The following is a 13211-nucleotide window of genomic DNA, read 5'->3' on the forward strand; positions in this document are numbered from 1 at the left end:
GGAATAAATTGTTGTAAATAGGTAAAAAAAAAAAAAACAACACAACTAAAAAGCCTTTTGAAACCATATGATTACTTGATACTGGAGCCAGACTATAAGAATCAACCTTTATGCCAATTCCAGACACCTTATTATTGAGAGACTGAGCAAGTAAACTCTTACTAACCTTCATCCTCTGTATCTCTGACAATATCGTAGCCAGAAGCGATCCAATCTTCTCTTCAGAGGGTTGCATATGTGATATTGCTGAGAGGACAATGCCTCCAATTTAAATTGCCACTACAATTTAGCTCTAACATCACTTGGGCCTCACTCAGCATGGCCTGCTGCCTAAAAATGCAGGCTCGTGGCTGCTCTTGCCCCGTCCCTACTGGCTAAGTTGGAGACTTCTACTATCTTCACCCCGTCACAAACAATTTCAAATACATCTATTGTTTTAGTGCGGTGTGCCTTAGGCCCTTTAAAGAAAACTGGGTAGACTTTTTCTCCAAAGTCTCCCTTATCCTGGAGGCCCTCAGTAATTACTTTAGGGGCCTCTTTAGAGGTACCAATCTTGTTTATCTGTACTGGCATTGGCAGGGCTGGTAGTGTCCGACAGCAAAATACTGTGCTTCACAAGTGCACTGACTCATGGGCTCCTCTGCACCTCCATCTTCACTATAACAGGTTAAATGTCTTAACTTCTGTTAATCTGCTGTAGTCTCAGGGCCTCGGATTGGTGAGTAAGTAATAGCGGGTTTGACCCCTCCCACCCCTTTCACAGAGAGTGAGGATCCCAGGGACACACAGTCATTAATTATTGCTTCACCAGCAGATGGGGGCCCCCTTTAGTGTTATATGTGCCTCATTCTTGCACCCTAAAGGCACCCTGCAAGGAATATCTTAGTTTTTGTTGAGGTGCAGGCATCTTCCTTGCTGCTACTGTTTTGGGATTTTTCCCTTTCACGCAGTAATCAGGTCCTTTCCTCAATGTATTTCAATTTGATTTATTTTTAAGCATTGCTAAGTCAGCTGTCATTTTGCCTATCACACACCTGAAAAACCACAAATTAGAGAAGATTTTGCAGGCACAGCCCACCCCATCACATGCAGCCACGAAGTAGCCTCACCTGCACCTTACCTTGAATACTACAGGTTGACCACTCATCTCCCCGGGCAACCTCTGGACAGGTAGGGAAACAGAGCCTCACAGTCCATAAATGCTTGTTTTTGACAAGTTACTCTTGCTCCAGGTGTCCATCCAACGCCCATCAACTAGAGTGCTGGTATGGCACTTCTGTGTTTCAGGCTCCATTCAGTGTCTTCAATATTTTCCCCAGGTCTTGAAGCCCTGGGCTATGATGTACCAATAGATCAAAGGAGTGGCACCTTTGCCCCACAGCCTCCAGCCTCTCAACAGTGTCTCCTTCAAAACACTAAATAACATTTTTTTTAAACACAGGGCTAAGGCACCACTGAGGAGTAGACAAGTGGTGTGCCAACAGCTGAGCTATATTGGAGCAAGGGGAGTGGTCACGAGTCACTCATGCACTTCAGGTGGCAAAGACGCACTTTATCATCTCCCACACTGAGTGCAATCTTACTTGGTCAGTATCCTTGTTATGCATTATCTTTTAAGTTGGGAGCCACGCTATTGGGTTGCTTTAATCTTTCCTTCTTAGCTTCACTCAGCAAGTCAAACAAGGCCCTTTAATTTGCAAAGTTGGTAAATTGAGCTTTAGGGCCCCGCAGACTCATCACTCTCCCCAAATTCTTCCCAGTAAATAAGTCCAGTTTTGATCATAGTGATCTCCAAGTTTTCATCTTACAACACATAAACACATCTTAAACTCTCAACTGATCATTTTTCTCTCTGAAAAAATTGTTTCCATTGTTCAGTGTTGGATGACTAAAACGTTTTACAACAAAACCTCTGCTAGGCTGAGGTCATTGCCTTTAGAGCCAAAGTCAGAAGCCTGCTGAGTAGCCTCCACATGTTAAGCCTCATCTCCTGAATAGCTGAAAAGGTTAAGAACACTGGTATCATTCTGATAGACAATGCCTTTCTTGATGTCTTGCCCCATGCAATGTTGCTTGCTCAAGGCATACAAAGGTTGATCCCACCTTCTCTCCCTATTTATTGTCTCAGTCCCTGTATCACACTCAACGAGAATGTTTCAAAAAAGGGAAGGGGGGTGAGTGTCAGTGAGAGATGTAACTAGTACTCATTTCTAGAAGGATGACCTGGACTGTAGTACAGGATGGCACAACATTGCAGAGACACACTATATCTCACTATCAAGAGAGGAAACAGAAGACAGTGAGTATGCTGTAATGAAGGATGAGTTCAATATTAGATAAATATGATGACAAAAATGTGATACGGCTAACCCAGTGTTAGAGTAGGCATTGTTGTAACTAGTCCACAGAAAACTTGGAAATTCACCTGAGAACTGAAGATGAGATGCACACCTCTCTACCAGCAGGTGGAATTGTAACTACCAAATTAAAAAAGTGGAAACCTGAAGCCAAGTACAAAAAACAGCTTTGTAGTCATCTAAGTCTATTCACAGGGGAAATCAGGAACCGATGAAAAAACTATAGCCGAGTTGAATACCAAAGTCAGTCCAAGACAGTGCAAGGAACAGGGGGAAAGGAAAGTGAGTCAACAGATAAAGGGGAAAAACAGCAACGGTGAAAGAATGAAAATACGGGTGGAAACTACAGCATCGAGCAGAAAAGTCGAAACACCGATGTTGACAGACCCAGTCTTCAGCATCTATTACCATTACAGGTCTCTGCCTCTCTGACCTGGAAGTCAGCTACTGGGCCTCAGGTGTCTTGGTGTACCGAGTTTTAGACCTGACCCTGGGAGCTAACGTCCTCCATAACTTTTGTCTTCACTGCTCCGTCTCCCATCTTCTCCATGTTTCCTGACTCTCTTATGTGGTGTCTTAACTCAAAACCTGAAACGTGGTCCACAAAGTAAGTCAATGATAAACATTTGTTTTCTTTGAGTAGGTTGAAGTCCTGGCTATCCTCTCAAAAACACTATCAAGGTGTAGGGACCACACTTGTACCGACTATTGTAATGCCCTTTATGTAGACCTTCCTAATTCACAGCTGTAGCAGCTTCAACAAGTATAACAATCTGGACTATATATAGACTAGGTTCCTGAGACCATTGTCCCAACAGCACACTGGTCATAGCCCTGGATCCTAATTTTGGACTGCATTCACTTTAAGTTTGCTTGTCCGCACCAGCTGGCTACCACTTTTCTTATTTGGGTCTCCAAAATCTGCCCATACTGCCTTTCCTGCAATCTAGTAAGAGTAAAGGTAAAGACTTCTTGAAGCTCAACATGCAAGGTTTCTGCTGCTCCACCTTTTTCAAGCTTCCTCTGGCCCCAATTATGAGTTGAGGTGTTATTTTTTGCACCTGATAAATAACAATACCACAGGGTTTGTTATTTATCATGTGCAAAAAATAGCATCAATTATGAGTTTCTGGAGAATAACAAGCTGATTTGATGATAAGCAACAAAATACGCATGATATAGTAATTACCGTATGGAGTTCCCTGTTAAATTTCAACAGGTTTGACCTGCCGAAATGTAAAGATGGCTGAGGTACTCAACTTCAAACTCATTATTCTAAAAAAAACGGGGTTTACGCATGGGTCGGACTCTAACGTCTCACTCGTAATCAGACCCTATGTGTGGCACTCTCCGCACCTTGACATACAGCCCTGTATCTCTCGGACTGGTTTCAAGAGAGATCTGAAGAATGGGTGGGCAGATTATTAAGGTCGACACTAAGATATTCAGGTGGGTGGTATACACTACATAAACACCATTACTCAGTCAATCAGAAAGTCCCAACCACCTTCTTCAATAAAGCACTGAAGTCCAGAAAAGGAATCAATCAGATGTAGGTGCTTTGTTCCAACAGAGACGTGGGCTGGCGTCCAAGGGCAGGCATGTAGAAGAAGCTATTGTGAGCCTGGAGTCAAAAAACAGTTTGTGGGGTCCATATTTGGTTTCTGATTCAAGGAGCAGCTCCTAAATAACAACATATATGTGCTGGGAAAAGGGAAACAAAGTATTTGGCTCTACCTAGTGGTGTTGAAGCATTACCTACTCCGCCTGCTTTGTTTGTATTATTTAAATACACGTTAAAAGAGGGGGAAGGGCCCCCCCAAAAAAATGCAGGGCCCGCAGCAAAGAGCCCAGGGTGCCTTCCTCTGTGATGGTCCTGGTGAGGGGACTGGTCTACGCCTCACTTGTGGCCCGAGCCTCATGAGGTCTGACAGGTCAGATTTTGCGGTTAGTAAAATCAAATATTGTATTACACACACAGAAAATATGGGTGCGGTAATCGGGCTAGTTATTATTGGACAGCCTGGTGTCCACTCAACTGATTTGCTAATACAATTCCTGTATCTATGACTGCTTTGTTTGAATTGTGTGAATATGCCTGATTTTCTGCCAAATAGTGAATGGTTGGTAATATAACTTCCGCAGTGTACAAGACAAGAGTGCAGGCACACTCGACATATCAAAATGTATTTGCGGTGTACATTGTGAATGTTTTATCAGGAGACTTACCTCTGTGATAATTGGCTGTTTTTATTGCTTGAAAAACAAACATGATATCTTCGAGCAACTGAAAGTAACCGTCTCTTAGGATGATGGGGTCCTGACTGTCACCCAGATATTCTTCGACCACCAAAGGCAAAAACTGTGGCTTTGATCCCTGTCAACAAACAGACACTTCACAGTTAACACCGGTGATTATCAGCGAATCACAAACCAGAATAACTGAGATCTTGTGAATATTATATCACTTGTGCAGAGACTTGGATCGTGAATATGGTAAGTAAGGATTTGCTCCAGTTCTTTTTATTTTATTAGTTTTCGATTTGGCATTTTCACGGGTAAAAAAAAAACAATCAATGTACAATTATAAAAAAAGCATCCAATAAGTATACAAATGCAATACAAAACTGTTCCTATTGTGAATTTTAAAACTGTTAAATATGGTAAAACTTCAACAAGTCATGGTTGTGGGAAGAGCCAAAATGAAACCCAGTGCCTGCTTGGCAGTTGTGCCATTTCTCCACAGAAGCATGGAGTGAAAGAGCGCTCTACAGGTAAGACTCAGTATGGGGGACACAAACAGATCACGGTCCAGGTCCTGTGTGCACAACTGTAAAGCACACTGAAGCCCTACTCATGCTATACTCTTCCCATTTGCCAGCAAAACTCCTCAATGAAGACAACCGCTTCTTAGACAGTGACTGCGAGTGACATTTGAAAGTGGTGGGGCATTAAAGTTAGGCACGACTTTTAAATAGCAAAACACTGGCTTTTCCTTTATTTTCACCTTGTCATTATTATTACAAAGAATGTGTACCCCCATGATGGGGCCCCATCAAACAGAGTTGCAGAGGGTAACAATTATGACTTGAATATGTGACCACTGCCCTGTGCACCCTCTGCAAAGAGGCCAAAGACTGGATGGCCATGTATTCTAAACATGTTCTTTGACTAACTGACAGGCACTGTGAGGAACTTGTAATGCCTTCAGTCCTAACTCCAGAGCTCTCGATCGCTGCATAAACACTGGTGGGGTCCGTGTGACTCGGCTAATTGGATGGAGGAGTGAAATGGGGACAGGAGAGGAAAATAGAGCTGAGAAGGAGAGCCAAGAAGGGGATGAAATAAAACAGAAGGGACGGGGAAGATGTCAATGAGAAGAGGAAAAAAAGATGTGGAGAGAAGTGGAAGCCTGGAATAGTGATGGAGATAAACAGCTAAAGATATTTTATTAGTGAAATCAAACAGCGAGGGGATATCACAGCGGGCATTCTGTTGGTGGCATGGTAGAAATCCAGCATCATGTAACATAAAAGGCTAGTGGGGCGTGGGGGAAGAGCATGTTATATTGGAGTTTGGGGAGAAGGGAGTGGCGACAAAAAATTAACTGTACGAGATACATTGAGCGCATGGCTGGACCCTGCTGGGTTAGAGGGTTACCCCGGAGTTGAGCATATAAACTAACATGTAACGCACTGGTAGATTTCATTCAAGGGGTTCTGCCTTTTGCCTTGCTACAGCAGCATTAAGTATGCATTATGTTCTACATTGCGCAGAGCATACATTATGTCATATATTATGTGAAAAAAATGTTTTTTAAATTAAATGTTTGAGTTTCAAAAAATTTGCTTGCTCACTTATGCCAAGCAGGCAGTGTGCCTGTACTGCTACCTCGACCGGAAGGTGTTAGGGCGCTCACACGAGCACCAGTTTCATTACATAGTCACATTCATGTTTTTTTATGTGAGGAGATTTGCCCAGAATCACAAGATGTAGTGGCGATGCCGAGATTTACAGATACTGCCGTCCGGTGACTTGTGAGGCACACACATTCAAGTGTCAGGTCTCCGGTCTTGTTTATTATTAGGTGGGGGGACTGACTGGATTCTCGCGAGTGTTTGTCTGAGAATCACCTGCTTTAATTGCTTTAAGATCTGAGCCCCAGGGGAGCTGTTCGAACTTCACTCCTCTGAGACCACCTCAGATGCCTTAACTAAACATATAACCCCCTTCACTCCGAAGCCGGCAGAAAGGCAACATGCGCAAAAGAAGCCAAATTCGCAAATCCAAGGCATTCCCATAGCAAAACTTCACTACACGGGTTTGAAATACATTGCTCTGTCACAGGAACACTGCACTGTTATGTGTGAAATCCAGTTTGTTGAAACATTGAAGTATTGCCCAAGTGTCTATTGGCAACACGGATATAGATAAGAACTGTTGATTTTCGTTGGTTTTTCAAAACACACTTAACTGGCAACAGGGAGCTGCGAAGGAGCGCTTGTCTTCCTGTGTTGCTGCTGGAGCATGAACTCGATGAGGCCGGCAAATAGGACCCAGGATTCGAAGGGCCTAATCACACAAATATCACAGCACTAGTATGCTCTAAGTAATGCAAATTATTGGCTCCCACGTCTTTTGTGTACAGAGACCTGATTCTCTTATGTTTTGTTGGTGTTGAATACACAAAAGCACTACCCATAGAAGAAAGGCATTAGAACAAACCCACGGTAGCCCCGCAAGATCATTGCACCTAAGTGTGCCACACACGGGCATCGCCATGAGACTACCTCGGTGTAGTCAGTGCTTAATTTGTGCATGAAAAGGTGCCGGCGCCAAAGCTCTCCATTTAAACACGCCATCTTGGGCCTCTTCAATACATTTGAAGCCACTCCCCGCCCCTTCAGCTCAGTCCTGCAGCCCGGGCCGGCTTTAGGACTGAAGGCGCCCAGTGCAACAGTTTATTGTGGCACCCCCACCCCATGACCCCCTCCTCGGTTTCACTCACTACCACCTGCCAAATGTGCCCCTCATCTCTCCATCGCTTCCCTTTCACATACATTCATGTGTTTCAAAGCACTTGTAAAGGCTGGCTTTACTAATCCACTCAGCTAGCCACTTAAAATATAGGGGCATATTTAAGAGCCCCTAGTGCCATTCTAACGCCACATGAGAGTCATTCTTTTAATGCTAATGTGGTGTTAGAAGGCCCAAAACGCCGTGCCATATTTCCAAAGTGGCTCAATGCATGCATTGCGCCACTTTGTATCCCTTTGCGCTACATTATGCCTGCGCCAGGCATAATGTATGCAAAGGTGGCATTCCCCCATTAGGAGGGGGAAAGGAGGGGGGCAAAAAAATGATGGGTGGTTTGAAGGATTAGCATCAACAAATTTTATACTAATCCTGCAAAGCGCCGGACTAGCGTAACAAATTCTGACGCTAGTCCCCTAACTACTCCCACGTTGTGCCGTATTTTAAATACAGCGCACACATGGTGGCATTAGGGGAGAGCTAAGGGGCACATGAAAAGTGGTGCAGCACTGTGCGCAGTGCCACTTTGTTCAAATATGCCCTTCAGGGGCATATTTAAGAGACCCTAGTGCCATTATAATGCCACATTAGTGTAATTTTGTTTTAAGATAATGTGGCATTAGAAGGCCAAAAACGCTGTGCCATATTTACAAAGGGGTGCAATGCATGCATTGCACCACTTTGTAACCCTTTGCGCTGCATTATGCCTGCACCAGACATAATGTATGCAAAGGGGCCCTTCCCGTTAGGGGGGCTAAAAAAATGGAGCAAAGAAATCAGACAGGTTTCTTTGCGTCATTTTGTTCTGGCACTTTTAACGCCTGCTCAGAGCAGGCATTCAAAGGAGTCTTTCATTGGTTACAATGGTCCTCTGTGTACTTTGCAGGATTAGCATCTACGTTTTAGATGCTAATCCTGCAAAGTTCCGGACTAGCATAAAAAAGTCTAATGCTAGTCCCCTAACTACCGCCATGGTGCGCCATATTTTAAATATGATGCACACCTGGTGGCATTAGGGGGGGTACTAAGAGGTATAAGAAAAGTGGTGCAGTCTGTGTGCAGCACCACTTTTTTTCAAATATGCCCCATAGAGCAGTGCTTAATTTGTAAATAAAAAGGTGCCAGTGCCCAAAGCCCTCCCCTTAAACATGTGGCTGCTGCAATTAAACGTATGAACACGGGTTACAGAGGCAGCGTAATCCTAAAGCCATTTTGGGCCTATTCAATCCATTTACAGGCACTCCCTCCCCCTTCAGCAAACTCTTGCGGATTTCAGCTTTCTCCCATTGTGACGCTTTTTCGTTTTTCTTTTCCTCCGTCTTTTCCTTATGTGTCTTTTTCACGCTGTAAATTCTGATGCTAGTCCCCTAACTACCGCCAAGGTGCACCGTATTTTAAATATGATTTAGCACCATCTTCCTTAGATATGCCCCATAGTTCAGTTTTTTCCAGCAGGAATATTAACCCTCCATGCGACTTTATGTTGAGTCAAAGCTGCCATGAGGCAAAACCGCCATCTCTCTCTCCCTCTAGCAGGAACATTAATCACAAGAGGTATCTTGACATTTTAATTGTTTCTTGAAGGCTAAACGCACAAGGAACTTTTCAGCAGGTGCTTTTATATCACAAGTTTCTGAAGTTATTGCTAAACACAGCATCCCCCAGAGGTCAGCGCCCAGTGCGGTCGCACCGCTTGCACTGCCCAAAAGTCAGCCTTGCCTGCAGCTTTCTGCCATCTCTCTCTGTGACGCTTTTTCGTATTTCCCTTACTCCGTCTTTCCCATATGTGTCTTTTGCTCGCAGCAAATGCTCGAGGCAGAAGAATAAGCGCTGGCCCTCAAAAATCAGTGTCGGTTCTCAGCACCAGAAACAAGCACAAACTAAGCACTGCATGTAGTGCAGCACTCACCTGCAGCACTTGATCTCTGGACATCTCTCTCTCAGAGGTTGTTCCTCTTCATACATAGCCCCAGTCTGACTGCTGGTTCTCGTGACCCTGTGTGTTCTGAGTCCGACTGAGAGCAGCAAGATGAGCCTGATCCCATTCCAAAGGGAGGGAAGGTGGAAGATTTTCCTTACAAGAGCCAACAAATCTAGCCAATCCTGGAGCTGTTCTCATGCCGTTTTCAGCATGAGAGAAGCACCAGGATTGGTCTGAGCAGGCTAACGCAGCGCTCCTTTTGAAACAAGGAGCCTTTGTCTGCAGTCTGCCTGGCTGTTTAAAACAGCTCAGATTAGTGAGGTCTGCAGTGCACCATGCACAGTTTTCTCATCAATAATTTTACTGCATACGTTACAGTGATATTATCAATGATGTTATAGAAGATGTCATCAGTGATGTAATATGTAATTAGCAGTGCATGGAGGAAGTGCAAGTTATAGTTACCTTGGGGCATAAGTTATAGTTACTTGAAATAATTCTAACTATAGCAGCTGATTTTCTATGGTTTTGTGTTTGTAAAATTTGAACCTAACTATAACGTCCTTGTAACTTTTGTTTTTTTCAGCAATGTCTTTTAATTCTATTTCCTAACTATAACATCCGTGTAACCTTTGTTTTTTCAGTGAATTTCTAGGGTATTTTATTTAACATTAAGTAGGATGCCCATTGCAAGGCAGAGTGGTGGGGGTGGTTGGATGAGGGATCTGTCCTGGCATTGTGCTGCCCTCATCCAAGCTTGCTGCTCTTGCCCTCGCTCCTCTTTGCCAGCCACTATCCAAGTTCATGTTCCTGCTCCCTCATTACAGCCCTCTGTAGACGTTGTTCTGCCACTGCCCTTCCCGTCTGCCCGAATAGTTAGCTTGCTGCCCCATCCACCTCCTCCCTTTCGTCTGTTGTCTCAGTTGACGAACCAGCCTGCTCTTTCTTGCCCTACCTGATCCGATGTGCTGCTAGTGCCCTCCATTTACCTTGATGTCCCTGCCTACTCCTGCTGCTCTCCAGTGTCCAATTCTTTATCCCATCATTACCCTCCTACTTAGCCTCTGTGCTTAGCTTGCTGCTCCTACCCTCCTTCCCATGCCCTCAGATTTCTATGTGCATGCCTCTGCTCCCTCCTTTTTGGCCACCATGTTCCATGGACCTGCCTCTGCCCCTCCTATCTCCTCTGAATGTTATGTTGATCTGCCACTAACCCTTCCACCTGCCTAGCATGGCCCCTGCCACCTCTCCTCTGCCTTTCTGAGTTCCATGCCCCTATCTTATCCCTCCTGTCCTCTGTGGTCCATTTTGTTGCCACATCCTTCTGCCCTCCATGCACTGTTGTGCTGCAACTGCTCTTCCTGCCTGCCCTGCGTGGTCTGTTGTGAAGGCCCTTATCCTGCCCTCTCTTGTCTGTGTTCAGCCCCTAACCATCACTTCCGCCCTTCATGGTCCTTTGTGCATGCCCCTGCCCGATCCCTCTTGTCCACCATTGCTGTTGTGCTGCCACTACCCCTCCCACTTGCCACACATGGTCTTCTGAGCTGCCACAAATGCTCCCGCCTGCCCTATGTGGTCAGCTTGCTGCCCCTGACCCTCTCCCACCTTCACTCCGTTGTCTGCATGTATGTCATTATAGCCTCAATTTTACCCTCAAAGGTGTGTTGTGCGTATTGTGCCCATTCCGTTTGCCCTCCATGGTCAGCTTGCTGCTCCTGCCCTGCTCCCTTACCCCCTGCCCCCTGTTTCCATGTGCAGGCCCATAACCCCCTCCCTCCTGCCTTTTCTGGTCAGTTGTTTTACCCCTGCCCCTCCCTCCTGCCCTTCATGGTCCATTATGCTGAAACTGTCCATCCTTTCTGTCCAGTATGTTCAGCTTGCTCTCCTTGCCTCTTTCCACTCTGCTGCTTGATGTCCATGTGCATGGTCCAGTCCCCTGCCTATTGCTTTTCATGGTCCATTGTGCTGTACTGCCATCCCGCTTTCCCTGTGTGCTATATGCTGCTGCAACAACTGACGCCTGCTTTGTAAGGTCAGTTTGGTGCCCCTGCCCATCTCCCTTCTGCCCTATCCAAGTCCATGCTCCTACCCCTTTCCTCTTGCCCTCTGTGAGGAGACAGATAAAATAAAGCTATTTTGGGCTTAATAACATGCCTGAATCTGGTCTGTTGGCATGCATGGCTGTACTGCCACTGCCTCTTATTTCTGCCCTCAATGCTCTGTTATATAGTCACAGCCTCTCTTGCCTATCCAGCATGGTTGGTGTGTTGCCCCTGCCCCCCTTGCCCCTGTCTTCCATGGTCCATTGTGCTGCCACTGCTCCTCCCGCTTGCCCCATGTGGTCAACTTGTTTCCTCTGCACCAGCCTCTCTGCACACAATTATCTGAGTCTGTACCCGTGACCTCTGCCTCTCCACAATATTCTAATGAACAAGTAGATGGCCAATGTTCTATATTTATTACAAAAGTGTGGCATGCCTGACGTCATCTTGTTGTGAACAAAACTGTAATACCTAAAGCATTTCCTTTAGAAAGTATAAAAATGAAAGGGTCTTATTTCCAAAGAAATTATGGTTAGTGCTCTAAAGAACTAAAAGGAGGACATATTGTCTGAGTTCTCAAATAGTGTCAAAACACTTTTACATTATTTGCTATCTTTATGTTTTTCTATCTAGCTGATTTTATGTTTAACTTATGAGGGAGGATATGGCGTTACGGCCAGAGCTGCAGTCTTTGGAACTGGGGAACCAGGTTTGAGTTTCGGCATCACCTGAACATCCTGTGATTCTGGGGAAATCACTTACTCCCCCCATGCTTAAAACCAAAACAAATTTGTCCTTCTGTATATATCAGATGCTCATGTAAAGCACTCCAAATCCTTAGGGTCAAGCCTGCGCTATATAAAACTGCAAAAAAAATAAATTAAGGGGGTCATTATGACCCCGGTGGTGAGTGTTAATATGGTGGTAGTACCGCCAACAGGCTGGCGGTACATACCGCCACATTATTAGAATGACGGGTTGGCTGCAGCCAACCCACCACTTCTCCACTCAGACCGCCATGGTGGTATCTGCCGCCAGGCCGGAGATATCAATCTCCAGCCTGGCGGCAGGCACAGTACCGCCGGCAGCATTATGAGCCTCCCTACCACCATGGTTTTTGTGGTGTTGCTAATGCCACGAAAACCATGGCAGTAGGCCCTACTGGTGACAGGGAATTTCTTCCCTGTCACCAGTAGGTGGCTCCCCCACCCCCGAACAAACACCTGACATGCATCACCCCTCTACATCCAAAGCCCTCCCATCCCCATACACACCCTAACCACCCCGCACCTGGCATTCACATACACCGCCCACCCCGATCAAAACACACACACCCCCGCCCCCTCCGATCATGACACACAACACCCTCCGATCATCACACCCCCAATACATGCACACACCCGTAGACACACACCACGCATACACCAAATCACTCACACTGGCATACACTCATTCATACATGCATACATCCAGACATGCTCGCACACATTCTTACACACAATCACATTGACATGCAGACACGCACTCACTTCACCATTCTTACACACATTCACTCACATGCATACAACCACGCAAACACAACACACACAGAAGCATTCACACACACACTCACACACGCTCAGACACACACACAACACCCCACCCACCCACCCCCTCCCCTGTCGGAAGCCTGACATGCATTGAGCAAGGAGGTCTTCCGGCAGGGAACAGGAAGCGGCACTGCTACCGCCAGCAGCGCCGCGCCAGCAGAACACCGCCAGGCCCTATTACTTGTCATAATGTGGCTGGCAGCGTTCTTCTGGCGTGGCTGTGCTGGTGGTAGCAGCGCCACCTTACCACCTTCCTCCACCATGCACA

At 45.7% G+C, this 13211-nt stretch overlaps 1 protein-coding gene across 2 annotated transcripts in view; it reads right to left on the reverse strand.

The window, feature by feature from the left end:
- LOC138267775 (fatty acyl-CoA hydrolase precursor, medium chain-like) overlaps nucleotides 1-13211 on the reverse strand; it is a 195049-nt gene that overhangs the window by 46295 nt on the left and 135543 nt on the right. For both annotated transcript variants that reach the window (XM_069216972.1, XM_069216973.1), the window contains one exon: nucleotides 4587-4734. In XM_069216972.1, the coding sequence (XP_069073073.1) occupies nucleotides 4587-4734 (148 nt within the window). The remainder of the gene's footprint in view (nucleotides 1-4586; nucleotides 4735-13211) is intronic.

This window comes from Pleurodeles waltl, chromosome 12 (genome assembly GCF_031143425.1).
Source record: "Pleurodeles waltl isolate 20211129_DDA chromosome 12, aPleWal1.hap1.20221129, whole genome shotgun sequence".
In the NCBI taxonomy this organism is placed as follows: domain Eukaryota; kingdom Metazoa; phylum Chordata; class Amphibia; order Caudata; family Salamandridae; genus Pleurodeles; species Pleurodeles waltl.